This window comes from Aplidium turbinatum, chromosome 7 (genome assembly GCF_918807975.1).
Source record: "Aplidium turbinatum chromosome 7, kaAplTurb1.1, whole genome shotgun sequence".
Classification (NCBI taxonomy): domain Eukaryota; kingdom Metazoa; phylum Chordata; class Ascidiacea; order Aplousobranchia; family Polyclinidae; genus Aplidium; species Aplidium turbinatum.
In genome coordinates this window covers 20262569-20287271 of record NC_137478.1, presented here as the reverse complement: position 1 = coordinate 20287271, position 24703 = coordinate 20262569, and the positions used below count along the sequence as shown (strand labels likewise).

Below are 24703 nucleotides of genomic sequence, written 5' to 3'. Positions count from 1 at the left end.
GCTTCTTATGCGATTTAGAGTCTAATTTGAATGAAGTAAATACTGATTGTGATAACGCAGACAACTTGATGCACTCTTTTATTATGCGATTTCAAGCAACACTAGATAAACATGCACCACTTAGAAACATGTCGAGAACTGAAATTAAGCTCTCTAACAAACCATGGATAACAAAAGGCATTCATAAATCTATTAAAACAAAAAACAGACTATTTAGATCAGGGGTTCTTAACCTTTTTTCCCATATTACCCATTTCTGTCCAGATCAAAGTTCCATTACCCAGAATCTAATTTTATCTATTTTACGATATTAAAAATATAAAACAGCGTTATTCAACAAAAACAACATTTAATGTAAAGAACGGCATCAATAGTTTCAGTGAGACATTTGCGCTGTTTTTGTGTACAATCGATGCAATATTGGGTGCGATTTTGGATATTGCACAAAGCAAATCTGACTACAGATCTAACAGCTTGTTTCGAAATTTGACTTCAAAGCAACAACACTTGAAAATGCTGATTCACAGAGATAAGTGGAAGGGAACATAGTCAACGGTTTTGCACAACTTTTGGATATGCTTTCCCCATCATTCCCCAGAATTTTTCCAAGCTTTCATCTTCAAAAGAATATGATATAGCTCGCTCGTCTCAACACTAACTTTAAATGTACACTATATACAAATACACTGTATAAACTACTTCAAACAACTGCTAACAGCAACGCAGCCATCAAGCTTGCTCATAAAACAACTGTAAATGAACTGATTATACAAGAAACATCTTACTATTATGTCACAAAAATGAAATACATAAAACTGGCAACAAAAATGATGCGAAAAATAAATCACTATGACGAAACAATTCTAAAAATCATAAAATATCACTGTGCTTGTTAGGTTGTTTTGAACGTTTACCACTTACAACTGTGACATTGTTTGTTACATCTATAATTCTAAATATTCTATTTCAGCTGATTACCCACCTGCTATCTTGAAATTACCCACATGTGGGTAATTACCCATAGGTTAAGAACCACTGATTTAGATATTGGATAAAAAATAAAAATGAATCAGCAAAGAGGAAATACAAAGCATATTGCAATAAGCTGAATCATTTGAAACAATCACTGAAAAATCAACATTATAAAAAAAAGTTTGAAGAAACAAAAAGTGACTCCAAGAAAACATGGAAGATCATTCATGAGATGATAGAGGGGAAAAGAAATTCGAATAATAAAAAGCTTCCTTCAACTATGACTTTAAATGATAAAAGCTATAAAACAGATTCTATTGAATTCATTAATTTATTAAATAATTACTTCACAAATATTGGAACTTCAATGGCAGCTAAAATTCCAAATTCAAATGTAAATTTTGAATCTTTCATATTAAACAGAAAATGTTCTTCTTTTGGCTTTCCTGATATAAATGAGATAGAAGTATCTGATGCTATAAGGAGCCTCAAAGCAAATAAAGCTTCAGGCATTTTTGAAATACCTTCTAAATTTATTAAAATGGCTAATGTAATTATATGCTCTTTTTTAACAAAAGTACTGAATAAATGTGTCTTGCAAGAAATTTTTCCTGATGTACTCAAAAAGAGTCTGATACCGTAATACCTGTACCAAAAGTTAGTTCACCTTTACACTTTACAGATTTGCGACCAATTTCTTTATTGCCAACTTTTGCCAAAATTTTCGAAAAAATTCTATATAAACGGATGATGAATTTTATTGACAAATATAATATTTTAACCCCAGCTCAACATGGTTTTCGTGAAAATGATTCAACAAGCTTAGCATTGACAAAAATTTATGATGATTTACTTTCTAACTTGAATGATCATAAATACACATGCTCGGTTTTTGTTGATTTAAGTAAAGCTTTCGATACAGTTGATCATGGCATACTTTTAAAAAAACTTCACCATTATGGCTTTCATGGCAAGTTTTTAAACGTTTTAACATCTTATCTAACAAATAGAATGCAAAGTACAAAGATTAACGGTAAGAATTCTAATTTCAATGTTGTTAAATGTGGTGTCCCACAGGGGTCAATCTTTGGTCCCTTGCTTTTTCTTCTTTATGTGAATGATCTTCCAAATGCATCTTCTTTTTCAACTACACTTTTTGCTGATGACTCAAACTTTCATGTCAGATAAATGCCTGTCATCTCTCCAAAAAAATGTCAATAGAGAAATAGAAAAAATTGATGTGTGGATAAAATCCAATAAACTTTCATTAAATTATAGTAAAACTACTTATATGATCCTCTGCAACAGAAAAAGTGCAGCAGAAAATTTTAGTCTGTCCATTAGTGGCTGATCTATCGAAAGGAAGAAATGTATAAACTATCTAGGTGTAACTTTGGATGAGCGATTGACATGGGATAGTCATATTATTAATCTTAGAAAGCGGCTTGCAAAGGTCTGCGGCATAGCATTTAAGCTGAGATACATTGCCCCTTTAACAGTATTACGGGCTTTATATTATGCTTTGTTTCAATCCAAGATCCAATACTCGATTATAAATTGGGGACGAGCTAACTCTACATTGCTTGCTCCACTACAAGTGTTACAAAACAAGTTCATTCGATCCTGCTTATTTTTGCCGAGGTCAACAAATACAACTGTTCTTTATCACCAATTGAATGTGCTCAGAATTGACGATATTATTAAATTAGAAACTGCAAAATTTATGTACAAATATGTGCACAAAATGCTGCCCCGGGCCTTTGCTGGCTGCTTTATTTTTGTAAATGAAATTCACTCCCCCTCGAAGGCGTTACGTAATATTTGAACGTTCCCTTATTCGGTTACACTCAATTATTTCTCATTTACATTCTATTCAATTTGTTTGTCAAATTATACGGTCACATTGCGCTAGTTTCATGCAGCCTAACAGGTCACACTGAGAGTCACTCAGCCATTTCTTTTATGACAGAACAATAGGCCTATACCTTTTTTTTAAACTGTGATTATTTTTGTATTGTAATACTGTTACTGAAAATGTTTTTACTCGTAGCTTTGTACTATTTACTGGCTTGAACTTTTCTTGGTTGCACTGAAGTTTAAACGCCCTTGCTACAAGAGTTTATTGATTTCAAAAGTTTTTCCTATTTTTAATCACCCGGTATAAAGTTTATATTTGAATAAAACCTCAGGACTTCACTTGAGGATCGCAGCAGCACATGACTTCTTTTCTTTCATTAATATTACTGAACATAAGCCTATCTTGTTTCAACGTAATTTGCCGATGCTTGACATTTGTCACTTTAAGAACTGGGAAGCAGCTGACTCGATGACTGATATAGTCTTTCGCTGCTTCCTGTCTGTTGTGGTATTTAGATAGCTATGGTACTATTTTATTCGTATTGTGTATAATTGTACCGTACTATTGTCGCAACAGATAAAATAAAAGGTTTCTCTCTCTCTCTCTCTCACCATCATAAAACCCATACGCGCCGACTTCCGGGGGGGCCGGGGGGCGGCGCCCCCCGTAAATTTATGGTTGAGGGGCAACAAAAATGGTGATTACAAGTGGTGTTTTAAAGATAAAACACTTCGCGAAAGAGATTTAGATAATTTAAACGGACTTAAAGAATGCCGAAAGCAAGAAAAGCCTACGTTGCTCTTGCCCGCGAAACAGCAGCTGATCGCATGGCTTTCTCATACGCTATGGAAATTTCAAAGTAGATGATAGAGTAACTTACGCTGCTGGAATAGTCACGTAACTATTCACGGCAATATTCAGTAAACCAGCTAAATTAGACGCGCTATTTTCAACGAGGTCTTCCCGCTGTGAGACAATTATGATTCAACAGAACGCATTGTTTTCTTCGTAATGTGTGAGAATTAAATCGAAAACCGATAAAAAAAAGGTGTTTAATGGTCTTGGTCGCAGATATTGCCTGCATTAACGGCGTCTCTTACCGCTATTATCACCTAGCTAATCTGACATCATTGTTTTATGCGGCCGCTAAGGTTTGACATCTACTTTAACGATCATGGAATGTTACGTAATAATAAGAACGATTATATCCTATACGCAAAAATAAAAAAATGATCTCTTAAAACAGCTCTTTCTGTTTTGTCTCGTGAGCTTTGCATATTGCTCAACAAGTGCATAAAGTTTAGAATTGACAAGAAATCATTGAATTTGAAAATTAAGTTTAAATCACTGCAAATAAACGTATTCAAAACTTTTACTTAGGCCGACGCGATTTCACACTCCGCAATCTACGTCGACAATCATTTTTAGTGCTTTCATTTTAAAAACTGCCGAGCTGGAGACAACAGCATGTCCGATTGTCCGTGTTAGTTGAACTTGCCTTTTTGAGGTGAAAATCACTTGCGAACATCTCGAGTCTCGACCTTTACTCGAGTATAGCCTACTGTATTCAATAAAAGATTACTAAGACTTTCGATAAAAAAAAGAAGAGAAAACACTTCGCCATTGTCAACGCTTTGAAAGTAAGTAATTAGCGAAACGAGGTTAATAAAACTGATAGCAGGTTTTCACTCTGCTTGAGATCATGATTTTTTGCGTTTTATTTCGATAACTTCACTGTCTTGATCGTTGTTGTTCACTCGCACGAAAAGGAAACGAATCGGCTTGTTTTCCAACTGTTCCAATTATGAGCTAACAATATCAAAATTTTTACGACTAGGCGTACTGCATGCGTAAAACTAATCGTTTCAAGCAGCGCTTCTAATAAATTCGGTTTGCGACCTATTTGTTAATATAAACAAGACACCAAGCTTAATCAAAGACTATTTTAATTGAGTAAAATAGCGTTACGGTTATGACGTCATCACCTTTCTCGCCCCCCAAGGTTTTTTGAAAAGTCGGCGCCTATGATAAAACCCGTCAGAACCAAAAAAATGATTTATATTTGCCTTCTACAACGTCAAACTCTGGTAAGAAGATGCTATGTTTTAATGGAGTGAAACTATGGAATCAAGTACCAAAAGAAATAAAAGAAAAGTCTTACAATGTTTTTAAATTTAAATATAAATGTTTATTAAAGAATTTGTACAATGATCACTCCTGAAACGTATCATCCGCTTATTTCTCTTCACAATATTTTTTTTGTGTTGCCCTGTGTTATTCCATTGTTAATGTATTGTTAATTCTATTGTTAATTTTTACAAATTAAAGTACTGGTATTGTGCTATTTATTATATACCGTATGTGTTAATGTTCTTAATTTTGAGTCTTTTGTTTAAATGTTTGGGTGGCAGCTGACTTTGGTGACCTTTTGGTCTTTCGCTGCCATCCTTGTTGTGCGAATTATTTGTGTTTATTGTGTTTTTGCTTTTTGTGTCTTTCTTTTTCGCCAACAAAACAAAAAATAAACTGAACTGAACTGAACTGTACCATAAACGATTCGTACCGTCAGTTCGTACCTTGAAAAGATCGAAAGAAAAAATTTAAAAAAGCCGAAGTCGCTGATTGCAGTTTCCGCAAACATTTAAAAATTTTCCGCAAACCAACAAAAAGTCTTAGGATCATTACCGTACCAGAAATTTTAAAGCGTTTGCAGAAACTCCGATCAACCCTAACCCTTTTAATATGTTTGCGGAAGCTGCGATCAGCGACTTTGACAAACTTTTAGGATCATTACAGGAAATTTTAAAATGTTTGTGGAAACAGCGAAAAAACGGAAACTGCGATCAGCAATGTTCTATTTTTTTTTTCTCTCAATACTTAATACTCAATAGAGGCGCCGACTTTTAGTTTTGCACTGGGTGGCGGATAGCACAGTATGGCAACCTAAAAACTTTCAAACTTCATGTTTTTGTTTGATTTTTACTAAGCGTGTTTCGTAGATGCATTTGTCTTTTCACACCTGATTTGTAGCTCGATAGGTAGTTTACAAAATACAAAGCACAGGAGATATGTCGTGAATTTTATTGTTGCGTTGCTGCTCTGACACTTAACATTTGGCAAAAGTATTTTTGCGAACAGCAGCTCTGTTAATCCAACTGTTAATCAACTGGTCAAGTTGTCATGGTAGATTGCAAGTAGGTTTTTATGCGCCTGAGTGCACTAAACTATCGCTCCGCCTTGCAGGTGGTGGAAGGCAACAATAAGTATATTTTCACAATGCAGACCACGTTTGGAAGCATTAATGAAATTGTTTTATTGCTTGCAAATAGATCAAGCAGAACAATAAGTTTTAAATTCAACAGTTATTTTCAACTGAATCAGTGGTGCGTACAATATTTGTATGGCTAGTATTCCCAAGGATGTGAGTTCGATACTAACCGGAACTCCAGAAGCGCTTTTATGTAAACTAAAGTCTAATCCGAATAGTCGAATACTCAATTCTTAGGCTAGCCTACTGCATTTTTGTGGTGAATTTTGAATTTAAGCAGCCTACAGCCCAATTTTTTATGTCTTTTCAAATATGAGTAATATATATATAGGCCTATATATATACCTATATATAATATATATAGGCCTATATATATTCAGAGTTTTTTTAATTTGGTGGAATTTGAGAACTTCTCTGGGTAAGTTTCGTCATAAGAGGATGTGACCGTGTTTGCCAAACAACGCATTACATTTTTGCTCTGAACAAATTATATTATATACCGTATATATATTATATAGTTTGGTGTCTGTAAAAAGTTTCAATACGGTACTTCTTTAAAAAAATGGTTTCATCAATGTTCAGTTTACTTTTAGGCAGTGTTTTTTGTGTCTGCTACTATTCGGTGAGTTCCTAACACCTAACCCCTAACCCTAAAACGGCAATGATAATTAGGCTACGGTACTCGATAATTTTTAAAAAAATCCCCTGTTAAGGGATCGGACTCACCGAAACGGGCCATTCCGGTGTTTTTTAGCAGGCAATTTAGTTTAAAAGAAGGTGCTTCCGGGTAGCATGGAACTAATATCATTGGGAATACCAGCCTGACAATTGTTATCATATGCACCACTGATTCAGTTGAAAGAAACTGTTAAATTTAGAAGTTATATATATATATATGCTCTTTTTTATTTGTTTTCTTGTCTTTTGCTTTGAAAAAGAAGGTGAAAAAAAAGTCATGTCGGTCAAATACTATTTTCGATTAAAAAACTAGTGCCGGTCAAATAGCCACTGCCGATAAATAATTGTTAGCTGACATATTGACAGAACATTCTGATAGCTGATATTTTGACAGAACAAGAATCAATTAGCTGACATATTGACATGATGAATGTAAGTGAAATGGGTGAAAATGTATTTGTGGCAGAACGAATCAGCAAAAAGCGTTTGAGAAAGGTGAGGTCACGAACATAATGGTGATTGGTGAAGGCATTACTTTTTAAAAGCAGCAATTGCAATCAACTATTCAGCTGGTGTTTGAGCTTGTGGTATCAAAACATTGTTTAAGTTTATTGAATATTCATGGTAAAATTAAAAGTCTACCGGTGTTGCTTATTTACTAGTTTATGCATTTGGTTTTGTTCTTAACTTTTCAGGGCAGAGATGAATATTTTGTGAAGTGGAAGGGATGGTCACCCAGGTACCGTATGTAATTTTCTTCTTTAACGGGGATGACATAATATGGGTTAATCAAATTGATGACGCTTTAAATTTTTATAAGTTTATAGCGTTGCCATCTCTCAGTTACTTTCTGCAATTTTACCGGTTTAAATGCAATCATTCTAGCTTAAATGAAGTCTAGGTTAATACCATTTACAAGACAGAAAACCAATAAACTGAAATTTGATTTATTGTTTTTCTGCAACACTATTTATAACTTTAACCATTTTTTTTTTGTTACAAAATGTGTTCTTTAGATTATGTAAACTTGAAAGCATTGCTCTATGTCTAACGCCAAACAGTGAAAATACATTGTCACTGCTTTGACATTATTAATGATGTGTTAACAAAGGTATAAATTCGACTAACATGATTCTATTCTTATATTATAATAATAGTTTTTCTATGCAAAATGTACATACAAATATGTATACCACTTTTTTATATATTATTATATATTATATATATTTGAAGGCACAGCACTTGGGAACCCCGTGAAAATATTTTGGATCAAAATTTGATACGAATATTTGAAATGGAGTAAGTTGCACTTGTGAAGAAATTGTCCAAGTAAACTTGTTCAGCATAAGAGCGTAGTTTGTACTGTTGAGTTTGAAATATGGTGTGGAATCAGATCAAAATACTTTACTGCACTATTTATTTTATTGTTTAAAAGAGTTGAGAGAGTATATTCATAATTATATACATAACTGCAAACAGGTTGTCACTGTTTCGACCTTAAAAGGTCTCATCAGTGCAGTAAACGTACACTAGACATGGACACATTATTACTGTATGTAATTCAGCGTGGTCATTTTTCCATTTGTGGTACGCACGGAACCACATTTGGATGCTTTCACCTATCTTGCCAGGAGTGCTCACTGCTCAAACTGCCAGAGCGGTGAGCTATCCCTGCTTTCAGCTGTATGTTGTGCTGCTTATGGGATTCCCATTGTGCTATACCTATAATATGTTGTAACAAGGGATGCAATCATGCAAAACAAAATTATGAATACATGTTATTGTTGGACTGACCGATGCCGGACATAATGGTTAAACAGCATAAATAAATCTGCTTTGCAAAGAGCAAACAATGTTATAACGAAAGTTCTTAGTTTTCTGCACGGCTTTGCGTCTTTTGTTCCCCGCATTGCGAAGGTTGGATGTCCGCAGATTTCAATGCGGCTTAGTGGCGGCTTTCCATGTATTTCTATTTTGAACTTCGATTGCCACGAGGTTCCGCTTTCGGAGGTCGCTCCACACGCTATCGCACCATCTCTTATTTGGTCGTTCACGTGGTAGTTGGACCACTCGGCGTGCGACAACCTAGCAAGTGTTTTAACTTTTAACTCAGCAAGTACATTTCAACTACGGTACTGTCAAGTCAGCAAATGAGATTTACCTGCTCATATCGGACTTGCTTGGTCATCACTTGCATGACACGCCAAGTTTTGGCTTGCTTAGTTATTACTTTTTCAGTTTCATCATTTGCCAACTATCAGCCACTTGCTGAAATGTTGCTAGCTCAGTTGTTACTAAGTGTTCAGTTGTCACTTGCTTCGTTCACAACTGCAGGAGACTCCGTCCACATGGATTACGCCCTTCTACTTTCAGCGACTGAACCTTCTTAGGCCAGGAGTCATCTTCCATTCATTGCAAACGGACATACCAACAGAGTCTCCTCCACCGTACAACCTCTTTTACTCGGTGGATGCCAAGCCTTCTTCATTCGATGCTCTCTCCGCCAGTCGCTTTGAGCATATCTATCTCACCTTAGTCGTGTCAATAATGCTCAAACGCTTGATGTCCTCTGCAATGACTAGCCACGTCTCACTTGCATAAAGCATTACGCTTCTGACACACATGTCTTTTAATTAGAAAGGGGATACTGCTGCTTGCCAAAATGAAAAGGACATCTCGGAGATTCTTCCCTGCGGACCTGATTCCAGCTGTGACAGCGTCTCTACATCCACCTGACTGACTAATCATATCGCTAAGATAGCAGAAGGCATTAATGTATTCATGTTGGTCTTCACCCAATTTCAAGTGGGTTATGGGATGGCATCTTCTAAAGGAGTGGTTTAATCACAACATCTCTTGCACACATAATTGGAATCCTCTTTAAGTCTTTAAGCTTGCCACTAACACCAGAAAACTTATGGTGAACCCAACTTTTGCAGATGGTGCAGAATATCGATTCCGAAGCCTCGTCCCCACTCACCACATTGCAATTTTCCGATATCCTTCTTCAGACAGCTAATATTACAATTACTATGTAGGACCTTGATCTTTTTCATGATAACACAAAGTCCATGTGACTTCAGATCGACCTTCCAAGCAGTAAATTTTTGCTCCATTTCTAGAAGCGAGTCAGCAATTATAACTAGATCATCAGCAGAAAGCATTTCATGGGGAACGGGGGTATCCTGTGCAAAACATAACGCAATTAAAGTATAATTTGGTTAATGCTCCTATTTGGAAACCAGTTAACTCTGGAATCGGATGTAATGGGGGTTTGGCTGTTTTAACTGTGGATGTATTAACTCTAAAGTTTTATATATCGTATATTTGTATATGTCATTGGAAGGAAAATTCTGTCGAATTGATTTCATTGCCATTAGAAAACGGAACTTTTTGAGGTTGATTAGAGTTTGGTGCCAGTTTATGTAAAGCAGATAATTTAACTTTATTTTATTATTTGCAGTGAACAAGACTTACTTGCGAACGGTGTGATCAAGAGAAGAGGACGCAAATCGAAAAAATCTCCATCTGTATGTCCTGATACTTGTTAAACGTTGCTTCAAAAATTATAGTAATTTTCATACAATTTGCGAGTCGACCTTAGCCATTGGGTCAGAGAGTCTACCCCTTGTTCCTTGTTCTGTTAAAAAAAATTCAACATTCACAGGCTACAGCACTTTTCATACTTGCAGCAAGGTCGTTTTTTTTAAAGTTCATTCATATATATATTTTCCTTCGTATGAACTTTTGGGTTCGATTTTCTACCCCATGTTGACGGCGTTGCCTGGACTTCGCCGAGAAGCCCGTTGAAAGCAAGTAGCCTTTGGTCTCGTCATCCAGAATATACCGATCTCCTAGTGCATTTGGCTGACACAAGCTGATACAGTCGTTGATGAGATTCGTTAGCACAACACTCAAACCACAGTGATGTTGCGATAGTTTGTAAAGCTATCATCAGCATCTAGATCTTAAATAAATCTAGTCAGATCCTCTTGTGATTGAAAATATATTACATACGAATGGGATGCGTAAAGGTTTCAAACTGAACAGGCTACTCATTACTCCTGTAGCCTGTTCTGTGATACTTTTATTAGATAATTTTTTTGTTGCCTACAGTTTGAAACAATTTCGTTACAACTTTTTATTTGCAGGCTAATTTTACTGTATGCTAACATAGTATTGTATTGCATCTATCTGCATATGCAGGGAGCAAGTCTTTTAGGCTCAGACAAATAGGCGCGCACACTCTGGCGTCTGGATATTTAGGTGCGGACTGCGGAGCACTCTGGCGTCCGTTTATTTAGGTGCTATTCCTAGTAAAGTCTGCAGATTGTATGAGCTTGGCAGGTAGGGCAATGCTTTTCACACAAAATGTTATATTGAACAGAAAAATATGTTGTTTTGTTAATGCGCGTTAGGGTGGCTCTTATTTGGCAAAAAATGAAAAAAATTTGAATTTTGTGTGGGACACCCTTTGAAAAGGTGAGGTTGTCAGAAAAAATAACTCTTGCAAAAAATTTTTGAATTTGAAATTGATTTAGAGGTGGCCCTCCCCCCCTAAAGTTTTGCGCCCTCCTCCCAAATACCAAATCTGCATATCTCAAAAACTGCTTGAGCTAGAGATACGGTTTTTGTGTCAAAAGATGCAGAAAGCATGATTTCCTATCTGCTTTCTGAACAGTGATTGCGTCTATCTTGAGTAGAAAAGCAGTTATTAGAAAAAACCTGTTTTCGGGTATTCTAGCACAAAACAGTGCTAAACAAGTATTGTGGCCCAAGCTATTCAATAAACAAAGTTCATAAACTAACCTGTAAAACTGGTAAAGCAATAAACGAAATAAGTATTTCTAAACTTTTATGCATTCATGCATAGCTAAAATGCCCGTTTTTTGTCATATTCCTTGGAGAAACTCTTGAGCGTAGAATCCGCTTTCAAGCTTCAGGTGCTATGCATCGCACTTGTTGCATGGCGAAGGCGATTTATGCAAAAAGCTTGGTCTGCATTTATGGTATCTGTCCGAAGAAATGGTTGAACTAGCCTTGTTTGACTCTCGATTGTCTGTGGAAAGTAAAAAGCTAATGGTGGCAACCATGTTAAATGAAACAGCAGAACGTCCACCATGGAGACGAAGCATCAAAGTACTGTAGATGCGTTTCTTAGCAACAAGGGTCTAGAACAGTATTGCACCTCTAATTCAAAATGGCTTCAGCTGTTGGGTGAAGAACTGAAGATGAAGCAATAATTATACTTTCAAAGGATCCTGCTCATTGGACTGAAGATGGTGCATTTATTCAAGCTTTACACATGGCGAAGGGACTTTCAGTAGTCAATGACAGAGCAGAGAGAGGAGTTGCTCTAAGTCTAATCCCGGATTTTAACAAACTCCCAACTGATGATGAGTACCAACTTCAGTTTCTTTTGCACGTTGTTACTGAGCACAGGAAACTGTTGAATCCAAATTCCAACAAGAACAATATTGTCGATTCTTCTTCGTTTAAACCTTCTTTGTTACTCCAGGGGTCAAGGGGCTCTGTCTTTTACCACCCTTGGGCAGTGCCGATGCGGTTTAGATGCTTGAGCAGGTGTCGAGCAGCAATTGCATTGATTCGTCATCCAGTTCAAGCAGACCACGCACACCATTTGGCGCAGTTACAGATGGTGTGGTCTGTGGTTTGTTCCTCTATGCCGCACTCACAGATTGTGGATGGAGCCATCCCCAATTTGTGCATGTTTGAACGGAATAGTCTTACTCCAGTAGCCTAGTACGCAGGCGTTGTGCCACACCCAGGCCTTCCTTGGCAAACTATGCATTCTGGTTGGATGGGGGCTGGTGTCAGAGATAAAACTTTAGAGCCTTGAGGAGTTCTTCTTCTACTCTGAGCTCCATTTGTTGTCCTCCCAGGTAGCCGCGCTGATGGATTGGTTTTCAGCGGTTTTCATCAGGAGTTGTGCGTCACATACAAATGGGTGTCTCGATTTCAGTTGCCGAGGATGCTCGATTGCTCGCTCACAGACTTGTAGAGACTTGAGTGGAGCAAGTGGTTGGGGTTCGTAGTGCAGAGAAAGAGACAGGATGGCTTCTTCGCGACAAAACTCAGCTGGTTGGTTGCCTGCAAGGACAGGGAAATTGTCCGATGGTGTAGGTCGCAGACATCCTGTCACAATACGCAAGGCAATATGTAAAATATTGTCGATAATATCGCTTCTTGCAGTACTGACCAGAATTACATTTTGAAATGAACATCGTTACCAGTGTTCCCTCTAAGGTGCAAAAATTAAGAAAAAAAACGAAATTTTATAGACGGTTTCGTGGTCACAAAAAAGGTTGTAAAATCAAGATTTTGTCAAATGCGTTTTTTTCTAAATAACTGCTTTTCTACTCAAGATAGATGCATTCAATGTTCAGAAAGCAGATAGAAAACCATGTTTTCTGCATCTTTTAACACAAAAACCGTATCTCTAGCTCAAGTGGCTTTCGAGATACGCAGATTTGGTATTTCGAGGGAGGGCACAGAACTTTAGGGGGGGAGGGCCACCCCTAAATCAACTTCAAATTAAAAAAAAATTTGCAAGAGTTATTTTTTCTGACAACCTCACCATTTGAAAGGGTGTCCCAAGCAAAATTCAAAAACTCAATTTTAAGAGCCACCCTAATGCGCGTGTATTTATTTGTTGTTGGTCAATGGTCATGGCTTCAGTGAGTGAAGCTGCGTTATCCGGCAATGCTTTTCACACAAAATGTTGTATTGAACAGAAAAATGTGTCATGCCTTCCGTGAGTGAATCTGCTTAAACCGGCATTGAACAGAAAAATAGATTGTTTTTTTAATGCGCGTGTTCGGCATTTATTTGCTGTTAGTTAGCTGTTATTTCCGAACATGACTGAGTTCACTTTTAGTTATACTGTATAAGTCAAATAATAAGTACACTATCATACATCAGAAAAAATATATACCGTAGCTTATATTCAAGTGGGTGGTAGGCTTGAGTGAAGAGTAACTTAGTTTCCCGTCAAAATCTTGACTAGGCTTTGCCACAGCTGAGCTGATACAATTTGCAGACTTTACAAGGAATAGCACCTAAATAAACGGGCGCCGCAGTGCTCAGCACCTAAATATCCTGACGCCACAGTGTGCGCGCCTATTTGACGGGCGCCTAACTGTCTGCGCCTAAAAGACGTGGACCCCATATGCACACGTCTTTGAATATTGGTTTCTTTGTAATTGTAGTTTTGAGGCCAGTTTTGAAGTCTTTTGCGTAATTTGTCTTTGATATCTTCATATATGTAGCAAATCTGTGGAATGCAAAAGTGCATTTACGTTTTATTTTTGATTTGTTACATGTGAGTCTAGACTGTTTTTTTTGTTTTTTTTTCATTTGAGGACTAACATTTTTTTATTATACAATAGGTCAATCAAACAACAGAACATTCTTCCTCTAACCCTGCTGAGGTTAAAACCTCGAAAGTTAACACTGGTTTGTCCAATACTGATATTCTAGACACACCAAGACCTTCTACTTCACAAGAGCCTGATGAATTTGACGACAGTGTAGCAACACATTCCATTCACGAATCAGGTTGTGATCAAGATAAGCATGATAAAGAAGGCAGTATGGAGTTGTCAAACCTTTCTCAGGAGCCTTCACAAAAAGATCAGGATTATATTCCCGATTCTGAAGACTTGGTAGAATCTAACGCCGAACACAAGCACAGTCTTTATGACCGAGCTTGTAAATCCGGTAATTTAAAACTAACACGAGGTGTAGGACGAAAAGCAGGCTTGAAACGTAAGTCACAAGGCCACAAGCGTTGGTGCAAGTTACCTTCACCACTGGCTGGACAACAGCTGCCGAAAATCAAAAAAAGTAGCGAGAAAAAGACTGAATTATCTCAAAGAAATGACGAAGTTGTGGAAACGGTGATTAATTCTAAAAGTGAGAACAGCAACAACGAATTGGTTTCAACAGAAGCTGATCCACCCGTCGATCCCCAATGGACCAAACATGAAATTGTGATTACTGACATCACTGTCAATTCACAGATGATCACATTTACAGAATGTGAAACTAAAGAAGGAATTTTTAACAGCTTATCTAAAAGCTGAAGTTCTCACATTTCAGCTGAAACTACATGCAACCAGCTCATTTCCTTGTATTTTGTTTTCAATTTCATTCTTATGCGAAATGTTTGTTTTCTACTGATAGAAGTTTTAACGTTTAATTGAGCATTAGTTGTTTTAACTTCCCAATTTTTGGGATTTGTGAAATTAACCTGATAGCGATTTTGTTTTATCTGAAAATTTAAACTTTCATTAAAAGGGTGAAAGGTTTTAATTTATTTGCCAAAGGATGTATTCATTTGAATATTCGGCCTATCGTGCATGTTTTTTTTTACTTCACCACCTGCTTTATTACCTGTACGTTTTTTGTTTTAATATTTCTTTGTTGCTAGGATAGTTTTTTTTAACCATGATAATCAACATCGTTCGATGGTAAGTGATAATATAGTTTTATCCCCTATCAAGAAAAAATTCTCTTATGCTCATTTCTGGGGCTTATCCATTATAGAATTTAACCATTGGCGCCCAACTGTCTCGATTCGAATGCTTTCACTTTGGGAATGTTGCTATTGTTCAACTGTTGCCTGGAACCACAGCTCCGACGAATATTGCAATTGAGCTTTGAGGCATTGTCCACCCTGGTAAAGCGACTATATCATGTCAAGTTTTAGTTGCTTTACACACGTGACAGCGCATTCTCATGTCGTATTTACAATTTTTACTTTGCTACTTTGCTCAAATCTTCGTTACTTTGCCCCAGGTCCTTGTTTAGTTTAAAGATGCGTTTTGTCACCTATGACTTTGTGTTTTTGATATGTTTTATTTTAACTGTATCTGCTCGTCAATAGCTATGGGTTTAAAAAACAAGTAGCAGTACAGTACAACATTTGTTGCATTCTGCTATGGGGTGTTAGGTGAAAACTTTTTGTATTTTCATTCATATTTGTTTGTTTAATTCTTTCTGAGTAAAAACTTTGGTGTTGTCTTATCATCATCATCATCATGATCCATCGTCGGTTTGTTCCCCACTAGTGGGGGTGGCCGATTGTTTCCGCGCAGCAATTGTTTTAATCCCTTTTCTCCATTTCACCCTGTCCCTTGCATCTTCCTCCTTCAGTCCGACTTTTTTAAATTCATTCTTCACTTGTTGTTTCCACGTTCTTCTTGGACGACCGCGTTTCCTCTTCCCATCCACCTTTAGATCTAGTGCCTTTCTAAGAAAACTTCCTTCCTCCCTCCTTATCACATGTGATGTCCATACCATCTTACTCCATTTGCCCTTGCCAGTTGGTCTATGGTCTCACTCATCTCTAGCATATCCAACTAACAAATTGATTTCGGATGAAAACTTTCAGTTTTCGGATACTAAGCAAGGCGATGTCAAATGTAACATAATTGTGAATTATACTGAACCTATTACGCCTTTTTGTCGATCAATGTGCAGTGTCAGAATTTGTTGTTGATACTTTTTTGTTTGTCTGTCCTCAGTTTGGGTAAAGCACAGTGTTTAGTTTTGTCTAATAACGAATGTATTAGTGTGAAAGTATCAAATTAATTGATAGCTCCGTTAGTAGTGTAACAATTTCTTAACACCTTTCTTGAACTGACTGACCTTGATACTAAATCAAGAGTTTTTTTTTTATTCAAAAGTGACCTATAGTAAATGTTCTGAAATGTCATTTTTCAATTTCATATGCCATTGTTTAATCATCAATGCATGGCAAGGTTTCCTGAGCAGAGCATAAAGTGACGTCAAGCGCTTTTTGACTACTGGAGCGGCTTCCAAACTGTTTTCAGTAAAAGTTCTCATCGATAACTCAATTTTGCGGCATGCTGAATTGCTATGAGGATATTAATCGGTGCTTTCGTACCTTATCACTATAACCAACACAATTGTCATAACTGCATTGACGAAATAAGTGCTCAAGTAAAACTAAATGCTTTGTTTTTTCATTGTCATGTGCAGTTTTGTTTTCTCAAAAACGACACCCCATGGCTTTCGCGTTATATGAAGCATGTAACCGCAATAAAGCTTATTCAAAATTCAATGATTTTCGACTTGTATTGTATACACTTTCTGCTATTTCACTGTCGCCAATGGGAACTTGATGATGTGAAATCAATTTGTTATTTGTGGTTAAAAACACCTATAACAACGCACGTTTTGCATTCGATATTGGGGTCATATGCTGGGTTTTTTTTCGCTGAGACTTTTCGGTCATTTATCCAAAATGACTTGAAAAAATTCGGTCATTTTTTATTTATTTCGGTAATTTTTTCTGATGAAAATATTTCCTTTCAAGTAGCTAATACAAACCAAAATTTGCACTTCCTGACTAGCTACAACATTGAGTTTCGCTGAGAAACGTTGTTTTTTTCGGACATTTTGACCGAATTGACTATATATTTTTTCGGACATTTTGACCGAATTGACTATATTTTTTTCGGATTTTTTGCTAAAAAATCGGTCAACGACCGAAAAAAAACCCTGGTCATATGTATACGTAAACGTTTTCACGTAACAAAGTGAAATCTGGCGTTCCCTGACCTCTGTCCTAACTGCTGTCTTTATTGTCAATTTTAACAGAATGTACAAGGATCTATGAATTTAAGAAACAACTGAAGAATTGAATATGACGTAAATACTGAGATTTTTTTTTTTGAAAAACGCTCTTCACTAAGTAGCGCACTTATTCGATGTGTTAAAGTCAATTGGTTATCATGAAAACACAACTAACAACATTCGTCAACGTGAAAAGAAAAACATCTGAAAATTTCATTATTGATCAACTTGCATCTATTTATTGCCTTTCGATTTATGTCCATGAAACTATGTGATAAGGTTTATACTGTTTCAGTTGTTGCATAATAATGAGCAGTACCGGTAACCACTCAGCAATTCTCCCATTATTGTAATCCCTTCTACATTACATTCAGCATGAAAACTCAACAAGAATGTTGCTTTGTGCAATACCCTGCCAGCAAATCAGTTCTGTTTTACATTGATTCAGCATTTGCAAACGTTGAAAAATCAACTAGAAAAAGACTAATTTGCTGGTTGGAGGTACATTTTATGCATGTTATTTTCAGGTTTAAATTAGGGTTAGGGCATTTGTGAAGTCAAACAAAATGGCTTCAGTAGTAAAACAAGCTGCTGGACTGTTGAACTCCGCAGCAGTCAAACCGATAATGTCAACGAACCCAGCTGAGGCACGACGAAGTGTTCTAGCATTATACAGGCAATGGTATCGAGCAACGCCTACAATCAGTAAGTGACCATTTTTACATAAATTAGCTATGTATTTTTCGGAAAAATCTATGCTCCGATTTTAAAATTATTATTTCTCTATTTTTTCGTGGTTTTAATATCACGGTATTTTCATTCTGTGCTTCCCTAGCTGTTATGCCATGACGTCAAAAAATGTTACTTAGTGATTTGTTCAGGGAGGTGCTGTCACGACTCAAAACTTTATTTACTTCTCTGACTTAATTATAAAATTTCAGTTGACATGTTTTCCCTCCCGTACACCAATGAAAAGATGCGAGCACGGATTCGTGAGGAATTTGTTAAGAATTCTCATGTCAGAGACGTTAGAGCAATTGATCTTTTAGTCATCAAGGTATAGTCACATTCTAGACAGCAAATCGACCGTTTTTTACATTGATTCAACGTCTGTAGACGTGATCAATATAAAACACGATTGATTTGCTGTCCTGGATTAGTCTATGCAAGCTTATGTTGACCTGTAGGTAGGTTCCTATTTTCAAGCCCATTAAATTTGTTTTGTTTCAGCTTGTGTTCCCTTGTAGGGAAGATGTGGGACCAATGAAACAAAATGAGTATTTTTTTTCCGTTGTCACGCGTGATTTTCGCAGTACAGGGTACAAAGCGTTTGAGGGAAGCACATCTTCTTACTGTATTTACGCATAGCTAGGGCTTCGGATTAGATCACTGATTAAAAAATTATTTCACTGTTTAAATGTTCACTTTTTGTATCATTGATCCCAGCTGGGTGGGACCTTTGCAACACACCAATGGGACCAATGAGACAGGTTTGTTACTTACACGACAACTGTACTTTTTCTGAAGAAAGATTGCATTTTGTGTAAAAGCAAAGAACAAGCGTTTCTAGAACGAACATGGACAGATGGAAGAACGAACAAGCTGATTCAACACAAAATTGTTTAAACAGTAACAGTTTGCTGGGGAGGGGTCCTCACAGACAAGTCTTTCATCAGGCAATGTAATATTGTGACAAGTTCATTGCAAATTTCAAAACACCAGACAAGCGTTTCGTTTTGGCAACAGAGGTTGGATCTGGCAGAAGACACACAATATTACAATCAGACACAGAAGCCCCAGTTTCATTTTCTGGGAACACAAAACAGTCCTTCATTTTGTGTGATGTTTTCTCAATTCAATTTTAATATCTCAATTTCATGGCCATTATCTTGATCAGGACCATGTGCAAGCCGGCCGATGAAATGTTTAAATTTACCATCTGCATTTGCATGAACTTTGACCACTACATAGGTTCCAGTAGAAAGACAATCAGGAATTATGTTTTGCAATGCATTTTCTTCACATGAAACATCACTGGTATCGGTGCAAACACTCTCAGCGTCAGTTTCTAGATCAACTTCAGCAACACTGCTTGTGTTAGATTCTATAGATTTTCTTTTAAGATGTTGTGTCAGCCGCTTCTTTGGAGCATTGTCAGTAATCACAGCTGATTTACGTTTTCGTGATTTTCTCTTTCATCCCTTTGCAACAGCTTTTGGATATGGCCGTATTGAAGATAACAAAATCGAATCATTTTGTTGTAAGGAAGCTGAGGTACAAGGCTCAGTTTTTCCTGTTTGGTGATGCTCATTAGAATCTACAGAATTCGCACATTGCATGTTTACAGAAATACCTAGACTGGTCTTGGAGACATTCATAAATTTAATGAAGTGTGATAACACTTCAGATAATGGCTCATTTTTTTATCCATCCTTCCAGTATCTTCCAAGAGTGGTATGATCAAATTTATGTTTTTTGGCAGCTTTTCTCACAGATAAATTATATTGAACAATGTCATGCAAAGCATTATTTAAAGCTTCATTTGAAAAATTCTTTTATAGGCCTTTGGATTGCCGTAACATAGGCATTTTCTGCAAAAAATACTTTCAAATTCAGACAGGAAGCTGTGAGACATGGTCTCAATTGACAATGTCTCGAAGCACACCCATTTCAAAAATTTTGAACTTTTGTCTCTCATTTTTGCGTTTGCAACAAGCTAACTTTCAAACCTCATGGCAAAGAAGGTTCTTTATGTAATCTCGTTCCAATAACTACCCAAACAAAGTTAATTTTTAGTAGGGATCAAAAACGAGCTGTGTTGTATTGGTCCCCGTCCCACATCTCTCCTAATAGGGGGGGGGGGACTTAGACCAAAAGTTCTGCTCTAACCCCCTGAAAATATGGAGAAACATGTAAAAACACCAACCATCATACTTTTAACGTTTAAAAATAACGTTTACCCCCTTGAACATATTGAAAGTTTTGGAATTTTTTTAAATTTTTACTGTTTGTGGTACGTAAACAGTACTTTTTTGATTCAGTCACAATTGTTGTGATTGCTTCACTGAAGTCTTCCATTGTCACATCAGTCTTTGATACAATATTTTCAAGGTATAGTTTCAACTTTGTTATGTATGTGTGAAGTGGAAGCTTCTTGTGTCCTTTTTTCAGCTTAAAAATATCGCTAGTTTTGGGAATGGATAACGATGTGTCCCTGGCGTAACGTATTTCCCTGTACAATCTGTCTGTCTTGGTTCTTTCTGCTTGAATTGAATTTGCGTAATTGTCGAGTTCCATTGATGAAGTAAACGGTCCACCTAAGGATTTGAGAGCTGCAAGATCTTTGTGGCGTCTTTGGTCTAGTGCAATATTAGCGGACATTTTGTTTTCTGATATCGTTTTCTGCAAGTTATCTTGAAGTTATCTCCACTCTAGCTGCAATTCGGAATAAGGTTGGTTTTTTGGTATAACTTTTGAAAGATCCAGAAGGCATACTTTCAATTAGATCTTGGGATTTATTTTTTACTTGTGATGAAGAGGCTGCTGGTAGTTCTCTGGCCCCTCTGCGAGATAGTTCATAGTTAATGAAGCCAACACTTCTCTCAGAGTCAATGTTGTGGATAGGCACTTTTTCCAGTTTTTCCTCATCCATGTGGGCTAAGGATATATTTGCTTTTGGGTTATGATCTCCGAATCCAAAAATGTTTCCTTTTTGTCTCTGGAATGCTTCAGCGATAGCTGGAAGAACTTGTAACATGCTTTTAAGTTGTGCTTTGTATGTGGATGTCACTTGTGCAATGCTTGCACATATTTCTGGGCTGTACTTTGTGGCATGAAAACGATCGGATGACACGAATTGGAATGCAGGGTTATCAAGATCGAATAGCTTTTCAGGATTTGTGTTGTTCAAATCCTCATAAAGTTGATGGAATGCAGGTGTTAGTTTAGAGTATGTGGTAGTTTGGGACAGAGTGAGTGACAACAAAGGTTCAACCAGTTGTAAACCCAGAAGAGCTCCAATACAAAACATAACCTCTAAAAATTCGATGTCAAGGAAAGACCTAACAATGCATGCTAGCTGATTTGAAACATGACAAAATTTACGCAAAAAATCAGCTACGTCTTCCATATGATACAATACAATAGCGCAGGACAAAGTCAAACGATTAAATCTTTCATCTTTGAGGCTTACTGATAGATTTTTTCTAGGGGCAATGTGAAGGTCAAAGTCTCTGGCTTTATTCCATGGTTTGTGATCAAAATCATGATTAATTAGCCTTGTTATGCAATTAAGAGCTTGTTCAGTGACACTTCTTGCTGATGAGGTTGCATTAACAAGAAAGTTTGCATAAATTTTGTCTCTTCCAATTGCGTTTTCCAAACTTGCCCAGTGCTTACTTATTTCACGATCTTACGATTTCACGTGCTTACTTATTTCACGATCAGTAAACAATATGTTCAATAATTACTAGCCACAGAGAGGATCCGTAGTGTATTCATTTTCAAGTCTGCCAAATTACAGTAGCTCTGCTTTCTGAAGCAATGGACAAGGTAGGCAGTGCTCTATATTTTCCATTTATTATTATTCCCTGTACAATAAAAGAACCAGCTCCTTGTTTTTTTGATCCGTCATTAGCATATGTAATGGCTGCATTATTCTCAGAAAACATAATTTCTTGAACAATAGAATCAAGAGCCATTGTTTCGATGCTTTTGCCGGTTTTCCTTATAATATGTCTGTCCGGCAAAGTGTCCAAATCGAGTTGATCCGGGTCACTACCATGAAACTTCCAAGTTCTTCCAAACATCTTGTTTGCTGTTTCCACGATAGCTGCCTCTGCTTGGAGCTGAAACATATGATAAACACTTTTTAGTTTGTCCAAGGTTTCATAAAATTCACTGCGAACATTTCGCAAAGTAAGTCGAACATGCTGGTATTGCTTTGCCATAGTGTCATCAACCACATGATTAATAGCTACTTTCCTCCTCTTTGGCTTAGGCTCTTCATCATCGGTTGAAGTGTCGTCTGAAGTGACCTCAACAGCACTAGATTGTTCAGAATCTGAAAGCATCTCATTTAATTCAGTTAAACCTTCATTATATTCTTCTGTGATTCTTTTTTCGGAGCACCTCAATCGTTCAAGAGCATGAAGATCTTGCTTTCGCCTTTCCATTGTTTTACACCACTGTTTGTCAATGTAATCCTCACTATACATTTTTCATTCTGAGCGTTGATCTTTCAGAAAGTCCCATTCCATACTGGTCATCGTTACTCCATGGAGAGCTTCAAGTTTTTTTCTTTGTACATTATTTTCACAAAATATATCAAAAACACCACTGGACCTGTCATTGAAGTCATTTACTCGTTTCTGATGCCGATTGTTTTGACGAGATTTTCTTATTCTCAAAAGATACATAAATTCATCATAAATTTTAACAACACGATTTTTAATTGCAATAGTGGAAACTGTATACAAATTGCAGAACAACCGATGTTCTTGCAACATCATTGCTATCATACAAGCAGCATCCAATTTACTTTTCTCATTTGCACCTGCTCTCTTAGGCTGTAACAAGTACAACATATTTTCAAGGACTGCCTTTTCTACAGGAAGGGTTCCTGCTGGAAAGCCAGCTGCTTCAGTGTAAACAACATCACCTAACTTCTTTTTTTACTTTGGACCGAGTTTCAAAAGCAGACATTATTAGTTGTAAATAGACTGCTAACTGCCCAAAGGGTATAATAGTACACTTTCAGATTTCTGTATCTTCAATATGATATAGGTTTATAGTACATCTGAAAAACAATAAAAATCAATGCTTGCTCTGGGTCTGTTTTGGTTATGGTATACTTGACTGCAATATTACAACACACCATCAAGGTGTTGGCCAAACAAAAGTTGTTTCAAAGAGCAAACTAAAACTTATCCTCAAAATAAATCCAAATAAGGTTAAGGGGCAGTGGCCCCTGCTCCATCCCTCTCTACACCATAGTAAAACTCTGTAGATTTAAAACTGAACCAAAATAATCATTTTATTGCAACTATTGTACTGATAGTCACCAATGGCTAGGTTGGTCTCGCCACAAGCTATAGCCTAGTCTTCTACAAGATTGTAGGCTAAGAACTGTCAGGCATTAGCCTAATATGGCCTACTACAACTTTGAATTGTATCTAAATCAGTACTCTCTTCTCAATTGGAAAGGCTTTATACTCATTGATCAGGCAATATTCCAATATAAAGTAGCCTAGTTGCCTTGCACTATCACTCATACTAACGTGTACAAACAATCAGTCTCCAAAGCAGAACACATGTTGCCATTCACAAAAAAAATACTATTTTTTAACTTAAATTCAATAAAGTGTGTCACTAAACAACTAAAATATCTTTCTACATACTGGTAAATTATCAAAAACTGCTTAAAACTACAAAGGAACAAGGTTTGCGAGATAAAATGTGTTAAGACTTGATCGTATTGTTTTATATGGCAACACTGCAAGAAAATATCCAAAATCTCAAAGTGGTCATCTTCAAGGGGTATGTTCAAAGGGGTAAACGATCTTCCAGAGGCATAAATTTGGGCTTGTTGGAGTTTTTATATCTCGGTCCATATTTTTAGCCCATTAGAGAACCGTTTTTCGCCAAAAAGCGTTCTAATCCCCCCCCCCCCCCCCCCTACTCCTAATCGGGTGGACTACTTGACAATTTTCGTTGTTGGTTTATTAACAGTTGGCACATAGCTTTGGAAATTGTTGCAAATATCCATCTAAAGTTGACTCAAAATTCAAATCATAGATTTGTTATTCTTCTGGTTCATTTTTATCCAAAGGTTCTAAACAACGACCGTTCTTGTTTCATGCACGCAAAGATATGGCGAATAAGTTAATAGAATGAGCATTGTACTGTATCTGTTACAATTATTTATTTTCGTGGGAGCTCACCAACAACATCATCCACCACAACTGAAGGACAAATCAGACGCAGAAAGTAATAATGTCGACACAATGACTGAACGATGGGACTGGTTTCGAAAATTTGTTTTGTGACAGCAGTGAAATTCTGAAAGCAACCTATTTTTATCCTTTGTGTGACTCTGTATGTTTTCTTCTCAAGGGACAAATGGACTTGCAAGAGACCCTGCAGAAGTGGAAGCAGGATTGTCACATAAAGGAATTTTTCAAATCCGAAACCGCTATTCAAGAACCGACAGATTTTCTCGGAAAGTTTTTTACCCGAAAATAGATTTACTATATTTATTGGTTTTCTCTTTTATTATGATGAATAAATTTGCATTTTGTCGTTAA

General features: G+C 36.7%; 2 protein-coding genes across 2 annotated transcripts; both read left to right on the top strand.

Moving 5' to 3' along the window:
* The first annotated feature begins 7172 nt into the window (after positions 1-7172).
* LOC145774160 (uncharacterized) lies at positions 7173-15614 on the top strand. The gene is made up of 5 exons (XM_082585331.1): positions 7173-7271; positions 7472-7515; positions 8010-8075; positions 10240-10306; positions 14186-15614. Exons 1-5 carry the CDS (start codon positions 7200-7202, stop codon positions 14879-14881), a joined length of 945 nt encoding a protein of 314 aa, XP_082441457.1. The 5' UTR covers positions 7173-7199; the 3' UTR covers positions 14882-15614.
* Positions 15615-17930: 2316 nt separating this feature from the next.
* LOC145774161 (NADH dehydrogenase [ubiquinone] 1 alpha subcomplex subunit 6-like) lies at positions 17931-24703 on the top strand. The gene is made up of 3 exons (XM_082585332.1): positions 17931-18104; positions 18341-18456; positions 24513-24703. The coding sequence occupies exons 1-3, from the start codon at positions 17966-17968 to the stop codon at positions 24639-24641; spliced, it is 384 nt and encodes a 127-aa protein (XP_082441458.1). The 5' UTR covers positions 17931-17965; the 3' UTR covers positions 24642-24703.

What these genes read in the sequence shown, in the direction of transcription:
- LOC145774161 (XM_082585332.1), top strand. Translation starts at nt 17,966, where the DNA reads ATGGCTTCAGTAGTAAAACAAGCTGCTGGACTGTTGAACTCCGCAGCA. An exon ending in TCGAGCAACGCCTACAATCA is followed by an intron (nt 18,105 to 18,340) that starts GTAAGTGACCAT and finishes ATAAAATTTCAG; the next exon opens with TTGACATGTTTTCCCTCCCG. An exon ending in TTGATCTTTTAGTCATCAAG is followed by an intron (nt 18,457 to 24,512) that starts GTATAGTCACAT and finishes TTTCTTCTCAAG; the next exon opens with GGACAAATGGACTTGCAAGA.
- LOC145774160 (XM_082585331.1), top strand. Translation starts at nt 7,200, where the DNA reads ATGATGAATGTAAGTGAAATGGGTGAAAATGTATTTGTGGCAGAACGA. An exon ending in GCAAAAAGCGTTTGAGAAAG is followed by an intron (nt 7,272 to 7,471) that starts GTGAGGTCACGA and finishes TTAACTTTTCAG; the next exon opens with GGCAGAGATGAATATTTTGT. An exon ending in AATCGAAAAAATCTCCATCT is followed by an intron (nt 10,307 to 14,185) that starts GTATGTCCTGAT and finishes ATTATACAATAG; the next exon opens with GTCAATCAAACAACAGAACA.